The sequence below is a fragment of the Procambarus clarkii genome, chromosome 47 (assembly GCF_040958095.1).
Source record: "Procambarus clarkii isolate CNS0578487 chromosome 47, FALCON_Pclarkii_2.0, whole genome shotgun sequence".
NCBI lineage: Eukaryota > Metazoa > Arthropoda > Malacostraca > Decapoda > Cambaridae > Procambarus > Procambarus clarkii.
The window spans coordinates 23,062,522-23,085,542 of NC_091196.1; the positions used below are offsets into that span (position 1 = coordinate 23,062,522).

The 23,021-nt window shown below is 44.7% G+C and overlaps 2 protein-coding genes and 1 pseudogene across 2 annotated transcripts in view; 2 read left to right on the forward strand and 1 right to left on the reverse strand.

Moving 5' to 3' along the window:
• The window catches only part of LOC123763123 (uncharacterized), a 5,704-nt pseudogene extending 1,518 nt beyond the window's left edge, over window positions 1-4,186 (forward strand).
• The window catches only part of GatB (glutamyl-tRNA(Gln) amidotransferase subunit B, mitochondrial), a 449,912-nt gene that overhangs the window by 394,958 nt on the left and 31,933 nt on the right, over window positions 1-23,021 (reverse strand). The window lies entirely within an intron of this gene.
• Window positions 1,252-2,292, forward strand: LOC123763122 (uncharacterized). The gene has a single exon (XM_045750070.2). It carries the CDS (start codon window positions 1,252-1,254, stop codon window positions 2,290-2,292), a length of 1,041 nt encoding a protein of 346 aa, XP_045606026.2.

A 23,021-nucleotide genomic window follows, 5' to 3' on the forward strand; every position in this document is an offset into this window, starting at 1 on the left:
GGTAAACTTGTACTTAGAGTGTTGAAAGGGTTCGTCCGAGTTAAACCACAAGATAATTATTTGTACAACTACGTCCAAATTCACTAAATTTGAAGTTAAAAATCAGCATTCTGGGATGCGAGAGGATCTTAGAGTTAATTTTTAGAGCACAATGTCCTGAACTGTCAAGTCTGCTGACCACAACTGCTTTGTGGATCAATCTGGAGCACTCCTAAACTTCATCCAAATTTCAGTCCCCACAAGTGTGTGTATTAACGTTTGTGTCTGCACATACACTCATGTGTGTGTCAATATGTATCCAACCGAAAAAAAATTGATGCAGTTTCTAACATTCTATAATATTCGCCTTCATTTAACGTAAGCAAAATAAAGTTTCTCATGGACTAGCAACGCACACACGTTAGTCAGGAAAGTTTCCTTTTATCATAATGATGCGCGTTACTGGAACCCGAGTTATCTATAGTGAAATTCTCCGAAAAATTCTGAAAAATATTAAGGGGAGAGTCATCAAGATTTCTTAAATCAATTTATTAAAAAAGTTGAATTACAAGGCCATGGTAATTACCTTGACCGTAATCAATATATATTCTTTTAATTACATTTTTGGCGGAACAGAAATGCCAGTTTTCACTGACTATTCGAGATCCATGTGTGTAGGTTTTTACTTAATATACTTGCTTGGAAAGCAAATCTGGCATCTTCAATATTTATTTAAATAATAAAATTACCTTTTGTGTGGGCGAGTGCACAGTTGTTAAGATAGAAAAGATAAATACTATGCAATAAAAGGCAGATTAAGGCATTAAAATATAAAACTTCAAGACTACACAGCCGCCACATCCAAAAGCTACACAGACACAGCTTTCCTAAGTGAACCCGCTAAGTTCAACGCGCCCTTAGCGGCCACCCCCGGACGCGAGTATAGTGACAGGTGAGAACATCAAGCTCATCAACTACCACCAGGTCAGCGCCTCGCGGCTCATCTGGGCGATAAAGTCCTCTCGGGTCAGCCCACAAAGCATAGAGAAATTGCACAGAGGGAGCGGCGCGTGATTGGACTTTATTCCCAAATGAGTTGCCGAGACGCGGGGGTTCCAATCACCGCTGCTCTAACCTGTGGCATTTCTCTTTGCAGGATGTGGCGTTTGACGGCGACGCTGCTGGTGGCGGCCCTGGCCTCGGCCACTCCTCAGGGAGGCTACCTGCCGCCACGAGAGGACACGGTCTGTGAACCTGTCACGTCCGTGGTTTATGACACCAGAGTCCAGACCTCCGTTAATGTCCAGACCGTCAATCGTGTCGATACTCAATACCTCACCACCACAGTATTCAGCCAACAAGTCGTGCCCACAGTTATCTATAACACCAGAACTGACACACAGCCACGACTTGAAACAAGCATTGTGCAGCAAACAACAACCTTGTTTGAATAACAGAGTTGTGACACAAACTGTCCCAAGCCCACCACGTCAGGAAGTTGTTTATGTCACATCAGTACATGTAGTTGCACAGATCAGTTACGTCACCAGCACACAGGTGCAAACACAGGTCGTACCTGTGGAGGTGACTAGCACACAGGTGCAGACAGTCCCTCAGCTCGTCACAAACTACCAGACTCAAACTCGACAGCAGACCCAAGTCGTGTCAGTCCCAGGCCGTGACGTAGTACAGACCCGGGTCCAGACTGTGGTTCAGACCTCCATCGCAACGCGTCAACAGCCGGCCAACACGCGTTACGTGACGTCAACAGGCGTGCAACAAGTGGTACAGACAAGCGTCTACCGCGAGCAGGATGTTGTCAGGACGAGCGTGGTCCAGCGTCAACAAGTCATCCCTTACACTTCCGTCAACACCCGTTACGAAAATGCTTACACTACCCGCGAGCAAGTGGTCACCAGCACCAACGTTGTCACTCAGACTCAAGTCAGCACCCAAGTGGTTCCACAGGAGGTGGTGAGAACCCAAGTGGTGCCCACTACCATCTACACCACCATTTACCAGACCCGAGTTCAAGCCTTCACTCAGGTGCAGACCGTGGTCCAGACCCAATATGTCACCCCCGCCCCTGTGGTCCAGACCCGTGAGGAAACCCGGACCTCGGTGGTCCAAGTGCCTGGCCAGGACCGCGTGGTGACCCAACAGGTGGTTCAGACACAGCAGCAACAACAGGTCGTCTACCAGACAGTCAACCAGCCACGACAAGTCACCGTCACACAGACCATTACAGCCACCTGTGGCCAGACAGGATACAACTACAACGCTCCTGCAACTCCCTTTAACTTCGGCAAATAGGCTTTTTTCTACGACTAAAAATTTTAAAGGTTCCATCACAACAAAAATTAACAAATGTAAGCAATATAACACAAAATCCGATTTCTAGTTCTGTATTTCATGTCTTTCGTCATAAAACGCTATATGGAAAATGTTATATTTATGTAAAAAAATATAACCAAGTATTATAATAATCGTCGTTTTATTTAATGTACATTCGGAAAATATTGATATAACCTTCCATATGCTTGTTAAAATTGGAAATGATTAAATGGAATATTGTAATATAATTTGATAGTCTCTGTCACTTATCAATAATTAGTTCATAACATGACTTCTTAATCAGGATGAAGGTGCTGGTGGCGCTGGTGGTGCTGGGGTGTGCTGCGGGGGTGTCCCTTCACCGACCACAGCGACAAGTGTTTGGCAGTAAGTTATCTCTCCAGTCATCTCTGGGCGGCTACCTTCCACCACGAGAAGAGCCCTGCCAGCCGTCAACCGTCTACCGTACACAGACACAGTACTCCACCCAGGTCATCCCCTCCACCGTCTACAAGACTGACGTACAATACGTTACCCAGACGTCTGTACGCACTCAGCAGGTCTACACCACCATCTACTCAGAGATCGTCAGAACCCAAGTGGTGCCGTCCATCCAGTACCAGACAGTGACCGTCACCCGTACCCAGGACAACGTCCGCACACAGGTCATCACTCTACCTCCCCAGGTCAACTACGTCACACAGACGCAACAAGTCGTCAACACACAGGTTCAATACCAGACCGTATACTCGACCCGCATTCAGCAAATACCATCAACAGTTACCAGGACTGAAGTTTCTACACAAGTGGTTCCTCAGCAGGTAATCAGCACAGTCTACCAGACCCAGTATGTGACCAGCACCCTGCAGCTTCCTGGACAGACCCGCACCATAGACAGTACCCAGTACAGCACCATCTACTCCACCGTGGTGGTGCCCGCTCAGGACGTGGTCAGTACAACACAAGTTATCAGGACCAACGTCGTCACCCAGACCATCACCCAGCCAGGCCAGACCCAGTACATCACTTCCACCCAGGTGGTTCCTGTCACCACCACCATCTACTCCCAGGTGGTGGTCACCAACACCCAGACACAGTACGTGACCCGCACCCAGGTACAGCAGGTGGTCTCCACCTACTACAGTACACAGCAGGTGCCCGCAGTTTATCACCAGGGCAGTAACTGTCCCACAGGAGGTGGTGAGGACCCAGGTATCAACACAGGTGGTGCCCACAACCATCTACACCCAAACAACAATTCCTTCAGCAGTGACCCTGCCCGGCCAGACCCAGTACATCACCGTCACCAGAACCTCCGTCAGCACCCAGCAGCTGCCAGGCCAGATCCGCACCCAGTATCAGACCACAACCATCTATAACACCAACTACGTCACCTCAACCGTTGTCAACCAGCAGTACAACACCGTGACGGCCACCAGTACCTACCAGCCCACCTGCAGCACCGGCTACAACTACCCAGCACCTGCCCAAAGCTTTAATGCCCTGGGCTAGCAACGGTAACCTATGATGTCCACACAATATATAAAGTTTGTACTGCTAAATGCTTAGAGCATAACTGATCTTCATCATTTACATGTGTGCACTCTAATATTGGAAATCACTTTCACAAGTACTCCTTCTTGAGTTTAGTAAATTTACTAGCAAAATTAAATATACACTAACCTCTGTGTATGTTATGAGCATCTTAATGTGAAAATCTGATGTATCTGATGTATATTGTTGGAACTTTTATACATGCTACCAAATTTCCTGTATATGAATCTCTATATGACAAAAAATGTACATGAACAATATATAATAAGACTGAAGTCTGAGAATAAGACTTTCATTAATATAAAATATTTAAACAGTCCACGAATAGTTCTTTATATTTCCCTATTCATATTGTTAGTATATTCAACCTGGCTCCATAACAGAACATTTCTCCATATTATTATACTGAATTTATACCTCATAAAACCTTAAAAAAGGTCACGTTTGGTTGCTGTTTTCACACACAAACAAGCTATATAATGAAGGTTGAACACCTTTAATGAGCAATTGTCTCGGGTTTGAGAGCCAAATGCATGGCAAACAAGTTTTTTTTTTAGTTCAAGGGAGGTTCCCAACCTCAAGCACTAGAACAACATGGCCTTAACTGAGACGAGAGGTCAACTATGGCACCTGAATCGTCTTCAAAGAGTCCTCGAGCCACACTCCATCTGGTCCCCTGTTCGGGAATCTTTCCCAAGTCCTAGCCACGGAGATCCAGACTGAGGCACCTCATCCTTCTACCTCCTCCAGAGAGTGCTGACTCTACTAAACCATGACAATTTATGAATAAATTTACTGAATTATATTGACTTGTGGGAGCGTCCAACTCGGCCTCTCTCACCACATCCACGTATTTTGAGAATTAGATAGGTACTATTAGTGGTCAACTCATGAAAGTAGGCTATCCAGAGTGGTTTCTAGACCAGGCCATGACAATTTCCCTAAGATAAATTTGTATTAAAGTGCCCCCTCTTATTAAACAGGTCAATCCACAAGCGACCATAGCAATCCCATACTTGTGATAAACTCGAACACACTTTCCAGATGAGACGTAACACAGGGCCTCACGGCTGAGTGGACAGCAGCTCGGTGTGCGTAGTCATAAGGGTTCGGGTTCAGTCTCCGGCGGAAACAAATGGGCATCGTTTCTTTCACTCTGATGTTCCTGTTCACCTAGCAGTAACTAAGAACCTAGGAAGTTAGACAGGTGGAGATGTGTGTGTGTGAAAATTATGATTAAGGACCTGTCCGAAACGCTATGCGTGCTAGTGGCTGAACAAGAATGTTAAAACTCTTGTATATATAAATAACAAAAAAATAAATAAACAGGGGGATGACTCGGGTAATGATTAACTGCCCTAATGACAATAGTTAACGGTTAATGACAAAGAAAACACACTACAGAGGAGTCAGGGGTTTAAGCAAAGCCGTCACTTCAATATGTGCCCGGGTCAGTAGCTACCTGTTCTTGTCAGTAACTGTCCTTCGTTGGTGGTTAACAAACGCTGATGGCGGGATGCTGACCCAGCATGTGACCGGGTCCACTCCCATTCCTCTAAAGATGTCCCTCACACTTGTTAATACTGATGAGGCTCTCACTTTGGACACCCACATATTCAGTGTTTATTTTTTATTTTTTATTTATTTTTTTTTTGGGGGGGGGCTCAATTGGTGTTTATCATCCATTACAAAATTTTTGTTTCTGTCTTGCCATAGTTGGAGGCCAGATGCTAACTTCACCCAATATCTCTCAGTAATGCTGTTGGGTACATGCTCAGAATAGTCAGGTCTAGACAGGCGTCAAAGGAAGGGGTGCCACGCGACACTGTGCCAACCCCCCACCCCCACCCCACCCTACCCCCAAGCTTAATCTCGCAGTACCACTAACTTTTGCTATAATTTGTCATATAAAACGTTTTGCACTCATCACACGATAATTTAAAATAAATTTTGGATTTTTCTTTTCCAAAACAGCAAGTTAAGGGTCCTCTGGTAAGTTATGAGGGCAGGAAGTTCTCCTAAAGTTTCAAAACGTCATGAAAACCGTTAATTGAAAGTTTCCTCTCCTAATCTAACCGAGTAAGCCGGAGGACTCAAAACAGAAAACGGGACAGTACGTCACTTTCGTCAGACAATTTCATTTCAAATTACGTCCATTTTTGGCCATAAGCGCGCATACGAGCGAAAAGCGACGTAATTTTAAGAGGACGGGTTGCAGCAGTGTCCTCTAATCTTAAGATCTTAATTCCAAGTACTTAAGTATTTTATATTTTCATTTCAGATGCAGTCTTGAAGAGAAGCATAATCACGAAGTGACTAAGCCCCATGAAGTGACAATGGGCTTAATCAGAATCGTGTACGTGCAATCATATACAAAAATGCATTTTCACGTCTTGATCTGAGAAACGCTGACAAGAGCAACCTCATAAAATTAATGTTTTTAAGGGCGTCATCTGTGTGGAGAAAAGGGTTGTCTGCTGCCAGTTGGGCTGTCCTCTGAACTAGCAATAAAGTCTAAAGAACATTAATAAAAGCGACGAATGCTACAGTATTCCTGCCACTATAGCCAAGCTGAACACGAGCCTCAAGCCATAAGCCAATTTATTAGTCCTAGAATGACTATAAAGTACCAAGAGCTATCAACTCTGCTGTGGGTCTCAGTTACTTTTGATTTAATGTTAAACTCGAGACCAATTAAACGCGTATGGGTTATTAAGGCCGCCATCAGAACTTACTCGAACATTCAGCAAATACACTTTTGAGTCCTGAACTATGTTCAGGGCTAAAGTAAACTCTCAGTGTATATACACCAAGAAGATGAGGTACACCTCTGGGTGTATAGCCGTGATGGAGTTACCTTTCTATTTTTAAACTTTTTACACAGGTGCCTTCACCTGCGAGAGGGATGAAGGGCATTCAGTGACTGGTGAGTCAGCAGTCAACATGCACAGAGCAACTGTTTACTTGAGTGACCTGCCTCAAGCGACCACCAAGAAGGTGTCAGTTTAATCAGCGTCTGAGACGGCTGGAAACACTATCAAGAGTCATGGTTCGAGTTGGCCTCGACACTAACATAATTCCGTTGTGCATATTAAGCCGGATACAAATGGCTTTAGAAGTAAACGTTAAAATGGCTAGCAATTCTACACCCGCAACGACCAGAGTGAATATATTCCTTCCTCTCAATGTCCTAAGATAATGGAAAATATTATGAAAATTATAAATATGATAGAAAGACTGTAATGAAACTACTGGATGACATGAACAAATGAAAGAATAGTACTAGAGTTTAACTCAAACAAGTGCAAATTAATGAAGGTAGCTGCTGAGAGCAGGAGGATCGACATAAGGTACCACAAGGGGAAGAGGAAACTCTTTTGGAATTGGATAAAAAAATACTTGGAAGTTGATATTACACCGAACTTGTCACAGGAGGTCCACATGAAACGAATATCAACAGCTGCATATAGAAGGTTCCCCACCATAAGAGCTGCCTTTAGGAATTTGAGAAAAGTCGTTCAGGACCTTGTTTGCCATATATGTCGGACTAACTTTAGAATATGCGGCACCAGCGTGGAAGCTTTATCTCATTGAACACAAAACGAAGCTATAGAAAGCTCAGAGGTATGCCACCAGACTACTCCCAAAGCTCAGAGGCATGTGAGGTATGATTTATGAGTAAACTAAATTAATTATATCTCATGACACTGAAAGAGGCGAAACAGGGAAGACATGGTTACCACATAGAAGATACACACAGGGCAGACTAGAACAGACTAGTTAACATGGACAGCACACCAACAAGAGAACACAGATAGAAACTACGGAAGTCATTCGTACTTGGCACATCTAGAGGGCAGTTTCTTACTCGGATTTCTATCCTGACATTGTGAGTGCGATCCATCCCCGTGGCCTATCCTCTCGCCGAAATAGGGAGTACGAAATGTCTCTGACTTGGTTACCTTTGTCACACAAGATTAACTCATGGTCACTTTACTAGAACAGAGCTGAACCCTACTGTCAAAACTTTTTTGCTTTACTACAGGCACTTATCTCCTCGTAGAATGTCCTGATTTTCCATGATGATCAGATAATTTGCTTTTCCACTATGCTATACGAATTTGCAATACGTAACACGTTTCTCGATAGTAACCTCAGTAAATCCGACTCCTTTCATAGCCAATCACCTTATTCCTGCTCCCGTAATGGAATCCCGAATGATATCTAAGACCTCGTGAATATTCACGACATACCCAGTGCCATGTAGCAACACTGGCTTGGAGGTTTGTCGTGATAATTACTTGCTGACTTACCCTGGATCACTCGCCAACACGTACTCAGAAGCGTTAATTATGAACCAGAGCACCCGAGCTCCAGGACTGACGGCCAGGAGACTCCCACAGTATTCCATTCACCTGGGGCCAGATTCACGAAGCAGTTACGCAAGCACTTACGAACCTGTACACCTTTTCTCAATCTTTGGCGGCTTTGTTTACAATTATTAAACAGTTAATGAGCTCCGAAGCACCATGGAGGCTGTTTATAACAATAACAACAGTTGACTTGGCAAGTTTTCATGCTTGTAAACTGTTGAATAAATGTAACCAAAGCCATCGAAGGTTGAGGAAAGATGTACACGTTCGTAAGTGCTTGCGTAAGTGCTTTCGTGAATCTGGCCCCATGGGCTCTAGGAGACTCGAATCGCGGATATCGCATCAAGTTTTATATATCAGAATTTTGTGTATATTAAAACCTAATGTAGGTTAGGTTAGGTGTTTAGGTGTCTGGCTCCTTTTCTCTGGTCCTCACAAGGAGCATCTGGCTCCTATCAATTAGAGTGTGTCCGTCCTCATTCTCTATGAGTATGAGGACGGGACGTGTGAAACAGGCCGCATGTTGCGTCTTTATATAAACAGGACGCATGTTGGGACGCAACATGCGTCCTGTTTCACACGTCCCGTCCTCATACTCATAGAGAATGAGGACGGACACACTCTAATTGATAGGAGCCAGATGCTCCTTGTGAGGACCAGAGAAAAGGAGCCAGACACAATGTCAGAACTAGAGGGAAGGAGCCTCCACCGTAGCCTAGGAGCCGGCCTCCTAGGCAATGAACCCCCACCGCCCGGTTCTTGGTCTGACTTACGTATCACTGCCCAGCCTGTCAGGATCTGTCACACACTCCTCAGACAGGAATGGTTTTACGCCGCACATCGCAACAAATCAAGGGAGATATAATGACCTGGTCCCCCACAGTGTGTCAAGGTTACATCATACACAGCCACACCAGGGCTTTGGAGCTCATAAACTCTTTAATGTAAATAAAGCCGCCATGATCGAGGAAAGATGAAGAGGTTCGTAAGTGGTTGAGTAAATTACTTAATGAATCCCGGCCCTGGCCACGAAAGTTTGTGTAGGCGAAGTTATACAACGTAACACAACGGTGTAACCTGCACAGCTTGCCACCAGACTTGGAGCAGACTGTAAATGTTAAGTGTCCTTCCCTTCACATGTAGGTGAAGGCGTTGTTCCTGGGGAGGGAGTGACCTGCGACCTGACACAACAGAGAAGACCAGTTTTTACGGCCCCGCCCAGCCACAGCTGACTCCTGAGACTCCCAGACCTGCTAGGAGAAATGTGCCGTGGCAGCGCATTATGTGAACATGTAAAACTCAGCTTAGACGCTGTCTACGGCAGGTGAGGCAGTCTACGGCAGGTGAGGCAGTCCCCAGCAGGTGAGGCAGTCCCCAGCAGGTGAGGCAGTCTACAGCAGGTGAGGCAGTCTACAGCAGGTGGAGACACTTCTCTCCGAGCTGCCTCTATTATGAGTCTGCTCTCCAGCATTTGCTTGCAGGGTCGAGCCGAGGCTTATTAATGGGTTGTGCGAGATTCCCTATTTCTCTCCAAGTATATCTCTTTAAAAAGATAAATGTTTTGATTAAACACACTTTCTCTCTCTCTCTCTCTCTCTCTCTCTCTCTCTCTCTCTCTCTCTCTCTCTCTCTCTCTCTCTCTCTCTCTCTCTCTCTCTCTCTCTCTCTCTCTCTCTCTGTGGGTCTCCCTTGCTGACTGTGAACTAAACTGGGAATATATTAAAAGCTGCGATGATTTTCCGGAATGAGAAGCAAATAAGCTGCGACATTCACACAACCCTCAGCCTGGCCCTTAACTAATAAGAGGCATTTTCTCCTGCCCAATAGAAATCTTTACACAGTGACTCGGTAGAAGAAAACTGGGTTAAATTGAGAACAAAAAAATTAGGTCAAGGGCGAGCTATCTGGGGAGCACGAAACACCAGTGTGTGTGTGTGTGTGTGTGTGTGTGTGAGAGAGAGAGAGAGAGAGAGAGAGAGAGAGAGAGAGAGAGAGAGAGAGAGAGAGAGAGAGAGAGAGAGAGAGAGAGAGAGAGAGAGAGAGAGAGAGAGAGAGAGAGAGAAGCAGAGAGAGAGAGAGAAGCAGAGAGAGAGAGAAGCAGAGAGAGAGAGAAGCAGAGAGAGAGAGAGAGAGAGAGAGAGAGAAGCAGAGAGAGAGAGAAGCAGAGAGAGAGAGAGAGAGAGAGAGAGAGAAGCAGAGAGAGAGAGAGAGAGAGAGAGAGAGAGAGAAGCAGAGAGAGAGAGAGAGAGAGAGAGAGAGAGAGAGAGAGAGAGAGAGAGAAGCAGAGAGAGAGAGAGAGAGAGAGAGAGAGAGAGAGAGAGAGAGAGAGAAGCAGAGAGAGAGAGAGAGAAGCAGAGAGTGAGAGAGAGAGAGAGAGTGTTACTAGCACAGTTTCTCATGCACTACAGTATACCTGTGACATACAAGCAACTTACCACCAGACATAACTGAGTGTTACACCCATCAACACAAGGCTGCGTCACGAGTACCCTCTTGTAGCACTTTTCCGCTCTTGCTCCCTTTAGAAGCCAATGCACATATATCCATTGAGACATTTACCGTGGCGGCACCATGCTGGCGAGACACCCTGGCACTACCACCCGAGCGCTTACCTGCGCCACAATGCTCTACATCGCTACCATCAAATACCATCTATTTCACACATCTGAGGCTCTATCTCTAGCAGAGAATTGTTTTTAACATGTCAAAAACATTTTATCAGTGGTCTGAAAGTCACGTATGTGGTCAACACGTTCCGCTCTCCGTGATTGAGGGCGGGTTAATACGTCCCCTCTCGCCTCCACACCCCTCACAAATGATTTTATTTTAGGTCATTAATTATGCACCCCATACCCATCCTGTGCACGGCAGTAAAAAACAAAAAGTTACAGCAGCACATAATGGGTTCAGGAACTGAGAGCGCGCTAAAACCTCCGCCCCTGACTGGAGGCACTCAAACACGTCTTGAAGTGACAGACTAAGTTCGTCTACAGTGTCCCTGAGATTGCAATTACAGCATAACGGAGCTAAATTAAGTTGAGGACATCATTCAATAACATTCCAGATTAGCTCTACAGAGCCCCAGATTAGATTTAGAAAAACCCGGATTAGATTTACAGTACAAGTCAACATTCTGCAAAGTGTGAACCGCTGCACACATCCCTCGATCAGGGCGGAGATTCATCCAAAACAAGCAAGGACGAATTTTTGTTTACCAGACGACGTCTTAATTTTACCGCCACTTGGGACCAGGAAGTTTGGCGACGACAGGAGGAACGCGACAGTTGACGTCACTCAATCTTCATTGTTGCATCTTCCTTCCCCCTTTTTCTACCCCCTCGAGGTGTTGCTGGGGTGACCTGTCATCCCCCCTAACACTCCCTTCACGTGTTTTGTTAATGGGGCAACTTGCTATTCCCTCGGGGTAACCTGCTATTCCCTCGGGGTTCTCTCTCCCCCACCCCAAGTGTTACTGGTGCTACCATATACTGGAATGACCTGACTCTGGCGTAGCTTCATCAGCACCACAGTGGCCTATACTGCACCTGGACCGTAAAGACCAGCTAGGCCAGTCACCAAGCTATAACATTATCACCGTCATTCCAAGCCAAAAAAGTCGATGAGGACCGTAATGGTTGCTATTTGAGTAATGATGCGTGGGACTCATCTTCTAAGGATAATTTGCCGTTCTCATGCCTCAGGGTCGAGAGGGTTGTCACCTGCACAACCTGTGCACAATGCGCTTGTGTTTCATTAGCCGTCTGGTGACTGGTCAAGGCCACTGCCGTTAGGTACACGCGCCTGCTACAATATATTTGCCATGTGCTTCCACACCTTCAGTTTCAGCACCGCTCCTGTGCCAGGTAAGTCCACTACGGGCTCACCATAGCCCGTGCTACTTGGAACTTGTTCCGAGTAGCTGAATCTATAACAACAACAACTCACCTTCAGTCAGGCTAACCATAGCCCATGCTTCTTGCCCCGCTCCTGTGCCAGGTAAGTTACGGGCTCACCATAGCCGGTGCTACTTGGAACTTGTTCCGAGTAGCTGAATCTATAACAACAACAACTCACCTTCAGTCAGGCTAACCATAGCCCATGCTTCTTGCCCCGCTCCTGTGCCAGGTAAGTTACGGGCTCACCATAGCCCGTGCTACTTGGAACTTGTTCCGAGTTGCTGAATCTATAACAACAACAACATCACTTTCAGTGCTAGACCACTGATATAAAATATAGGGTCTACCACACTGAAAAACGGAAATTAAGTCCTCTTACCCCAATTTACACAGGGATGAGATGTACAGGAATACAATTAGATGTTGGGAACGGTTGAAGGAGGAGTGGGGGAGGTAGGTGACAGTTCAAGGGGGTAAAGATAGGGTACACTTGAAGGGGAAATAAGGGAATAGGGGGATAAATGAAGGGAGAGAAGACAGTTGGAGCGGGGGTGGGGCGGAGAGAGAGGTGGACAAGGGTAAGCGGAGGTGGACGACTAGTCGTGACGGTAGGGATGGGGTTCCGCCCCTTCTCGTGACCTCCTTTGACCTCTAAACGTACTTTCAAGATGACCAGCAAAATAACAAATAGGAAGGTGTGGATGAGAGAGAGCGGGAGAGATGTGACCGAGGAGCTAGAACTCAACCCGTACAAGCACACCAAGGTGAGTACACGGTCACGCCCTCACGAATATCACCACCATCGATTAGTAACGTGAGTTGAGTTCGTACATTACTGGTATGGCAAAACAGCTGCCTTGTTAACGGAGACTTAACAAATCTTAAGACTGGGCTCGCCCGCCCGCGCGCTATTACACGACCCAAGGCCTTCACACCAAATGAATAATTGATGTCACTTTCCCTCTGAAATTCAGCCTAATTGTCAAATTGATGACATGAAGAAAACTTAATAAAATAATGAATAATGTTTTTGTATCGATTGTCCTTTGTTAACAATTAAGATGATAGAAACCACAGTTAAGGTGAGGACACGCCCGGGTGGCCCCACTAGATATACCTGTGTGTCACCCCCAGGGAGCTTAGGATATAATTGGCCTTGGCCAGCTGTCACGGCCACAGGTGTCACGGTCACATGTGTCACGGCCACACGCGTCACGGCCACACGTGTCACGGCCACACGTGTCAATATTACTAGTAATAAGGTGACACACATGAAGGAAACAGCTGCCACACTCACCCAGGCCACAACACATTAGACAACAGCTCCGGGCGAGGACATTATCAAAGCTTACCCACCTGGACGCGCGTCACCCAGCACTAAGTCGAGCAAATATAGCACCCCTGAAGATGCTCTTACCGACGGATGCCCACATCCGTTGATTTGAATAATAAATAATAATAATAACTAATAATAATATTATATTTACAAGATATACAAAAGATCAGATTACCCACTAAGTGGGTACAGTATTTGTATCTTTCATGAAGCCAGTAATTACGAAATGTTTGTGCTGGATTCCAGACTAATTGCCAGAATTGGGTCCAATTGCGTTCAAAGGGACATTAAATGTTCAGGAAGATGAGTAATTAAGTTCTCTATTAGACGGTGTCTGAGTAACAAGATAATGACAAGACAGTTAGGTTAATGAGGTGGTTGTGTCATTCAAGTCTTTTCCAGGTGACGGGAACACGAGGAAGGATGTTGGTGAGGGATAAGAATGACGGATGTTTTAGCTTCTTGATGCTTGCAAAATTGGACCGTAATAATCATTTAAAACGTATTCAAGTTTAAAGAGAAAAGCTAAGAGCTAGCATCATCTGCGGCCTCTCCTCGCGGCTCTCCGCGAGAATCAGACATTACCAATTGCCGCACCTTGGAGTCGGCTGAGCTCCTCTGAGCGCCAGGAGTCAGCTGAGCTCCCCTGAGCGCCAGGAGTCGGCTGAGCTCCCCAGAGCGCCAGGAGTCAGTTGAGCTCCCCTGAGCGCCAGGAGTCAGTTGAGCTCCCCTGAGCGCCAGGAGTCGGCTGAGCTCCCCTGAGCGCCAGGAGTCGGCTGAGCTCCCCTGAGCGCCAGGAGTCGGCTGAGCTCCCCTGAGCGCCAGGAGTCAGCTGAGCTCCCCAGTAAGGGCGGCACTTGACAAGGGTGCCACACCCCCCTAGGTCACCTCAGCCTCCGTCTGACCTGTGAAACAAGCTGACCTGATTTACTTATTCAAGGATTTCGTCTTACCTTTCTCCACTCTGGATAAATCATACCGTAGCGGGTCACGTTGTCTTAAAATTTAGTTCTACTTGTCGTAAATTGAGGAATAGTTTGTTCATTGGTTCTTATAACTTTGTGCACCTGTGTGTGTGTGTGTGTGTACTCACCTAGTTGTACTCACCTAGTTGTACTCACCTAGTTGTGTTTGCGGGGGTTGAGCTCTGGCTCTTTGGTCCCGCCTCTCAACCGTCAATCAACTGGTGTACAGATTCCTGAGCCTATTGGGCTCTATCATATCTACACTTGAAACTGTGTATGGAGTCAGCCTCCACCACATCACCTCCTAATGCATTCCATTTGTCAACCACTCTGACATTAAAAACGTTCTTTCTAATATCTCTGTGGCTCATTTGGGCGCTCAGTTTCCACCTGTGTCCCCTAGTGCGTGTGCCCCTTGTGTTAAATAGCCTGTCTTTATCTACCCTATCAATTCCCTTGAGAATCTTGAATGTGGTGATCATGTCCCCCCTAACTCTTCTGTCTTCCAGCGAAGTGAGGTTTAATTCCCGTAGTCTCTCCTCGTAGCTCATACCTCTCAGCTCGGGTACTAGTCTGGTGGCAAACCTGTGAACCTTTTCCAGTTTGGTCTTATCCTTGACTAGATATGGACTCCATGCTGGGGCTGCATACTCCAGGATTGTGTGTCTGTGTACTCACCTAGTTGTGCTTGCCGGGGTTGAGCTTCTGCTCTTAGAACCCTGATTTTTAATAAATTATTGCCCGCTATCGAACAGGAAGGACCTCCATCCTCTACTACAATTACAATTACCCTACAATAATTATAACACTTAATTGTGTGCCAACTTGTCCTCTCAAACACACACCACAGTACGCTATGATCCCCAACGGGCAAAATACGGGGTACTGTGAAAAGAAGTGGCTCACAAACTTTTTTTTATGCGTAGGTTGGTTAGGTTCGGTAGGTGGCTTGGGTTCGCGCGCATTTGTCTCGTATTGTGTACATTATATCGAGTTAAAAGACGGGGGCCACGTATGCAGCTCACCTCTACTGCTGCCTCTCTTGTTACACGCTAACCTCATACTGCCCTCACAATCCCTGAACTATATGTTTAACTGATCTCTAACCCTGTCTATGGAGGACAGAAGAAAATGTATATATGCTGGTTAGCATTGTAAATGTGTGGCCACGTTTGTGGTAGAAAATAATAATAATAATAATAATAAACTGCCCTGACACTCGACATGTTCATCCCTGTGCGCCTTCAACCTGGGTTTAGACCTATTGTGCGTCCCTCATCGTGCGTTTCAGACCTGTGAGTGCCATCGGTCAGGTTCCAAACATTCTGCGACCCCAGCTCCAGGACTAGACCCTATGAAGGAAAAAACTAGTGTGGCTGTTGACTGACTGCTCCACACACACACACACACACACACACACACACACACACACACACACACACACACACACACACACACACACACACACACACACACGGCAGCAACGCTAGAGGCGTGACACAGGACAGCGTGTGGTGCACACTATCACAGACGAGGCCACAATATAAACACATTTACCAAAAGTTGAAGAGCTCGTTCGGGCGCATCTGTCGAGGTCTCTAACACCTCAGTCGTCGGCACCTGTCAATTATCCCTTTGAGTGTATTTGAAAATCTTGGCGTTAATGATCACGGAAGAAGGCCGCAATCCAATAATAATGTCGGAGGAAGATTTAAACCATAAACTTCCCATAATTATCAAAAGGTGATCAGATCACCTGAGGTGATAATTGACCTCAGACACACTTGTCGTTCTCATTCACAGACGCAATTTCCCACGGTAATTTATTTTAGTAATTATATTTTTAACTTATATAACAAATTATAATAAAAATAATATATAATATATATAAATATATATAAATTTCAATTAAGGAGTTCAGACATCGCAATGCTTAAAGCATTGCATACGCAATGCATAATTGCATTAAATTGCATAAAGTATTAAATAAGCACACCGTTTCGGGCATATAAATAAATCTTCATTTTTTTAAAATAACGTCCAAGCTGATTTTCAATAAATTCCTGTATCACAAAATAACTTAATAAGTACATATGGCTAAAATTAACACTTAATTACAACAAACTGCGATAGCCGATTTTCCTTTACTTGTAACTGTAATATCTTCTCACAAACTGACGAGATAGCCACAGGCTCGCCATAGAGCCAACAATTTCAAATACATTGCTGTCAGTTTCAAATGGTCGGACGTGTTTGTAAATAAATAACTACATTTACTACAATAGTTATATGGATGGTTCTTTTTTTTTTTTTACTTTATTGATCTATCACTTGTTGAATTGTTTGTCCTGCCTTCATCTGAAACACCTGAGCGTGAGATTCCCATGTCACACTAAGTAGTTGTGTTACATGTGCATGGAGAACTGTCTTTCTAGATACACTGGTTACTGACAGTGAAGGTCAGTTACTAGTGTAAACCCACTCGTGCCAGGGCCTGAGCTAGATTATTACATTTACAGCCTTAAACCATTAAAGATGGTTGGTATTAAAACACATTGATAAATAAGGTTTTCAGGATTTGAACTAGATGCTTTTTGAATCTTATGATAAAGTATTTACACGAATTTCTTTTACAATATAAAAATATTGTGTGTATATATATTATATTATATTATATATATATATATATATATATATATATATATATATATATATATATATATATATATATATATATATATATATATATATATATATATATTTGTAAGGTCTGATGGCGTAGTGGGTTAAAGCATACTAGTTATGCCAGCTACTGGAAGGTAGTTGTGCTTTCTGGGTTCGAGTCCCACTGGTGGGTGTTGTCCAAAGATTGTTTATCTTCACTTGTGGTTTATGCAAGTATAGGCTTATAAGCTGGACACGAGTTCTCTCACATTGACAGTGGCTTGACGAAAATTGCAGACTGACCCCTCACTCATCTGGTGCCTTCGGGAGGTAGAGATGTTTGAGATATATATATATCTCGAACTATCTACTTCTTTTGTAAGGTCTGATGGCGTAGTGGGTTAAAGCATACTAGTTATGCCAGCTACTGGAAGGTAGTTGTGCTTTCTGGGTTCGAGTCCCACTGGTGGGTGTTGTCCAAAGATTGTTTATCTTCACTTGTGGTTTATGCAAGTATAGGCTTATATATATATATATATATATATATATATATATATATATATATATATATATATATATATATATATATATATATATATATAACTTGGATAAGTTGAAAGGGAAGCTTTTATGAGACCAATTTTCACCACTCGTAAGGTCAGTACAGTGTCACACACATTTAGTCCCTCATTTGGAAATGTTAGCATTTACATGTGGTAGGAGTACCGAAATATACTTAATTCTTTAACCGAAATTGAATTCCAAAATTGTCACAAACCAGATCACAAGTGATGCCTTTCTAAAAAAATGTGAACTCTCCGGTCCTGTGAACCGAAGCCTGGCGTAGATATATATATCTACTTAATATACTACTTAATTTAATATACTTAAATGTTCACTCTGGTGCTGGACGCGTCCCACGTACATCACCACACACCAAAACAGGATCACAATGAACATTTGGGTTTAGTCTTACCACATTGGCTTGCCCTTTAAGCAACGTGCCTTTCCAACAGACCGGAATCATTCATGCACAGCGGACCTTTTACTCATAGCGACTTCACTATACAGTACTGACTTCCACGCCTCATAGACAAACCTAAATGTAATATATCGAATCACTGACTCGACCTTTTACTCAGTAGAGTGTTTCGGTCATTATGTTATGTTGCTGAAAGTTTATTTTGCAATTCAAGTTTTCATATTTTACTAATTTCTTTCATTCAAATGATTAAAAAAATGATGGATATATATACTCCAAAACGTTGAAAATGTTTAAAACAAATTAATTTATACAAAAAAATGAATTTGTTGGGTTTACACTAATTGTTTCAATATTGTGTGGAAGTGGTAGAGCCAAGTATGGCATAAACGTGCCTACAACATCACAGGGCGTGAATGAGCACACTTATATCAACGTCTACACGTGCTCTCATACCGACCAATCTTCGTGAGAGGTAATGACCTAACTCACCAACCGTTGTTAGCGCTAGGGGTTCCTTCTTCAGCTATGTGCAGCTGTAGTGGAACAGCCGGTCATGACACACTTCTCTAAGCAGGCGCGGACGCGCGCACGCACTCACACCTGATCTTCCTGCACCCATATCCCTCCCCGGCAGTTTTCACAATACGATGCCTATCGGAAATATGATTCTTGAACGTTATTTTTGGCCGGAATTCAGGGCGATTGCACATATTTGGAGTTTTAAATTACGACTTTTTGTACTGAAAATATGCAAATTTGTGGAAACGGCGAATAATCAGATAATAAAATAATCACTTTTTTTAATAATAAAAAAACACATACAAATCCACAAGGGCCGTGACGAGGGTTCGAACCTACGTCCGAGAGATTCCAGACGCTGCCTTAATCGACTGAGCTCAGTTGATTAAGGCAGCGTCTGGAATCTCTCGGATGTAGGTTCGAATCTTCGTCACGGCCCTTGTGGATTTGTTCATTTGATGCATCACGCTATTGTGATTTCTGTGTGTAAAAAACACATGATTCGGTTATGCATAAGTATCCACTAGGAAAATGGAACTGAAGTTCCAAAATGTTTTGGGTTTCAACACATTATCAAGGAAATACAGAAGGATCACATAACAGTTTTAAATTATATACTTAACTACGAAAGTTCCGAGAGCGTTCGAAACTTTCGTTTCATTTTCCTAGTGGATACTTACGCATATACGAGAGACTGGTAGCAGTCTTTCTTGTACACACACGTTCTTAAATGTAACACAAACGGTTAGATCATTAATTGTCGATCGAAGTTTCTCTATAATTCTTAACTTATTCTTCTCATTGGAAAGGTGGCGGCTCCCCAAAGATAGTTTTACACTTGTATTTGACCAGACGCTAAAAGATGCGCGTCGTTGAAGAGTTCCACATCTTCGGAGGCAGAGGCCAAGTGGTTATAAGTTAGCTGCAGCTACAGAATACTTAACCAAGTAGTATGAGGTGAAGTTAGGTGTTACCCACTGGAGGTTGGCTGGGGAGGAAGGCGAGGGCCCAGCTGGATATTCTGCCGTGGTGTCAGGCGAGGTGTTGAGCCAGAGGGGGAGAGGAGAAGGGATATGGTATAAGGACTACTGGGGAAATAGGTGAGCCCAGGTGAGCAAGACTGCTGCTGGGTACAAGTGAAAGTTTTCGCTCATGATCTCAACAATGCCCCGTCTCTCTCTCTCTCTCTCTCTCTCTCTCTCTCTCAAGTATAACTCTTTTTGCTGCCTTCCCGCCGCACCTCCTGTTACTTCCACCTTCCCTCCTCACACACACGGCTCTCACCCACCCACCTCTTACCTTAACGTCCCATTATATCCCTCCCCTATTGCCTAAACTCCCCTCACACCCCTCCCCATGACCCCTCACACACCTCGTAGCGAGGAGATACAAGAGAGGGGAAGGGAGACGCTGGCGAACACCTGACGTAATGTGTTGAAAGTAAATCCTTTGTTATGGCGAATTTAATCCTTCTCCCACCCTGCCTTCCTTCCCTTCCCATCACTCTTACTTTCCCTAATACCTTCCACTTGTTCATTCACTTACTTTCTATTTCATTCCTTAATTCATCCTTCCCCTTCTTCCGCTATTTGTTCCTCCCCACCCTATTTCCTTCTTCCCTTTTCATGCTTCCTTTCCTACACTCCCTCATTTCCTGGTTTTCAATTTCCTATCCTCCTTCCCTCTGTTCTTCCATCCTTCATTCATTTATTCTTCCCTCGCAGTTTCTTTCCCACCTTCCTTCCCTCCTTCCCTTCCATCCTCGATGTTTTTGGACACGGCAAAACTGCTTCTTAACAATGGCCCAAGCAGCCATGGGCCAACACCCCAAGATGAGTGGCGGGCGATGTCAGAAGACAGGATCACCTGTGTGAGTGTGGCAGAGAGCAAGAGGATCCAGTTGGATAGTTAGTCGATGGTAACTCTATATACACACAAGCAGGCTGTCAGCTAGTGGTTCTTGGTGGCGAGATCCGTCGTGTACAGCACGCTCCCGTCTGCTAGCTGGGAGGCTGACAGTTCCTCCCCACAACTTTCACCCACTGGGGGAAGGTGAGCCCTAGGGGGCGCTCACCTGACTGTCAGTTCATAGGTGGGGAAGGGTGACCCACAAAAGGCGCTCGCCTGGCTATGTCACACCCACCATTTGGTCCGGGAGACATCTCCCGTCACGCAGGGTGCAGTCGCACCTCCACAGATCTCCAGTATCATCTCTTGACACTGGTAATGGCTCAAAAGGGCCACCACTTACGGGCTATTCATGCCCGTGCCACCTTTTGGGTGGCGTAATCTTCATCAATGAATCAATCCATGTCAGCCCACCAGTAGGGGGTGGGTGACCTCAGGAACTGCTCCTACTACCAACGTACTCTTCTCTGCGTGTCTGCATGCTGTGGTAAAATGTTTCCACGCGAGAAGCGGCTCACAGCTACTGTCTCTACGTCTATGAACGTTGCTGACGCTCATGCACTGGCAGCGTCTTCTGTTGCAGATTTCGTCTCTTCTCCAGCTCTCAAAATTGTAACATGAGAAAAATGTACTTGTTGCTTTCAAGTTTATTTTTTATTCAGAACAGTTAATGTTAATTTTCTGATAAAAAAACGTGTAAATCAACTTTAAACTGTACTACTTCAACTGTGATTCATTTCCTTTTTTACCGGAAAGCATAAGGTTGGCAAGCATGAGGACAAGAAGTCCTTCATGAGGCTATATAACACGAATAAATATATCTTGTAAATATCAGAGAAGATGTCATATCCTGCCTGTAACGGACACTCAAACGTCTTAGCCCTGAAACAACACCAAAGTTGGTCTAATCCCAGATCAACGTAGGTTCGAATCCTCATCACGGCCCTTGAGGATTTGTTCATCTAATCCCAGACTTAAGACTTCATCCCAGCAGCAACACTCTGGCTGACTGGTGCAGCCTGGCGCGCCACCACGGAAGGTCGGGTGAGCATCCGTGTTCCAGGGTCGTCTCCCTCGTATTTTCTCAGCTTTTTCTTCGCCACGATAAAATTGTTCTGGAATGTTGTTAACAAATACAAATAATCGCCAACAGAACCTAAACACCTAACCTAACCTACGCCCATCTTTGAACAATTATAATATATAATATTAGAATTTGTGTTGTCGAGTTCCTTTTTTTTTATTTACAGTATTTAAAATTGTTAATGGATCTTTGAGGCAGATTATGGGATGGACGAGCAGTGCCTGAGGACGGGTTGGGGACACACAAAACACCTCACCACAAGGACCAGGATTAATAAAAAACTTACGCAACCACTTACGAAACTTGTGCATCTTTTCTCGGTCATGGCGGCTTCGTTTACATTTATTAAACAATTTACGAGCTCCGAAGCAGTAAGAAGTTGTTTATAACCATAATAACCTTGGGTTCTGGAGTGTCCAAGCTCGTAAACTGTTTAATAAATGTAAACAAAGCGACATGATTGAGAATAGATGTACAGATTTCGTAAATGTTTCAAGAACCCTGGCCCTGGCGTGAATGATTTAACGAAACGCATAAAAAAATGTACTTCAAATGTAACCGTTGTATATAATATTAAAATTGGACTGGACGGTAGAGCGACGGTCTCGCTCCTTACAGGTCGGCGTTCAATCCCTGACCGTCCAAGTTGTTGGCCCCATTTCTTATCCTCGTCCCATCTAAACTCTTAACCCAATTTCTCTTACAGATGCTATATTCGTAATGACTTAGTGCTTTCTCCTGCCGCACCTTATCCGCCTTGAATCACGTCATGCTAAGGACTGCTTCACCCGCACTCAGATATCCGAGATTGTCCTTTTTATAAACAGGGAAAGTCTATCACTATTCTTCACCTCAATAAACTCCCAAGATTTCCTTTCACTAGATCCGTTAAGATCCTGGAGACATAAGTCCTGCCCAAAGACCACACTAAAGACCGCGTATCATGTTGTTAGTGCGAGGACGAGACACCTCGCGGAGACCCTCCACACTTAAGACCTGTCAGAGACCCCGGATAAAAAGCGTTTATAAGGTGTGAAGGATAGATGTAATTGTTAATGTAATTATCACTGTTGAGGTCTGATAAAGACCTTTTGTGTCCTCTGTAATGCTTTTTGCGCTACCGCTCACAGGATGAGTATGGGGTGCACAATAAACTAGCCACCTCAGGCGGCAACAATAAAATATCGTGCGGTGCGCGCGATGCGCTGCGCGGCCTCGCCGGGAGGGAGGTAACGAAACAGTTATCTCTCCCTGAGAACGTAAGGTACTAATTAACGAAGATGCTACTTCGCGCGCGCCTAACGCAAATTTTCCCCTTCTCCGAGGTGTCTCCGCCCGTCCCTCAACACCTTAAGCTGGAGTGGCCGGGATATGTGGAATGTTCATGTACGGGGGTCTGGGTTGGGACCTTATCCAGGTGGGCC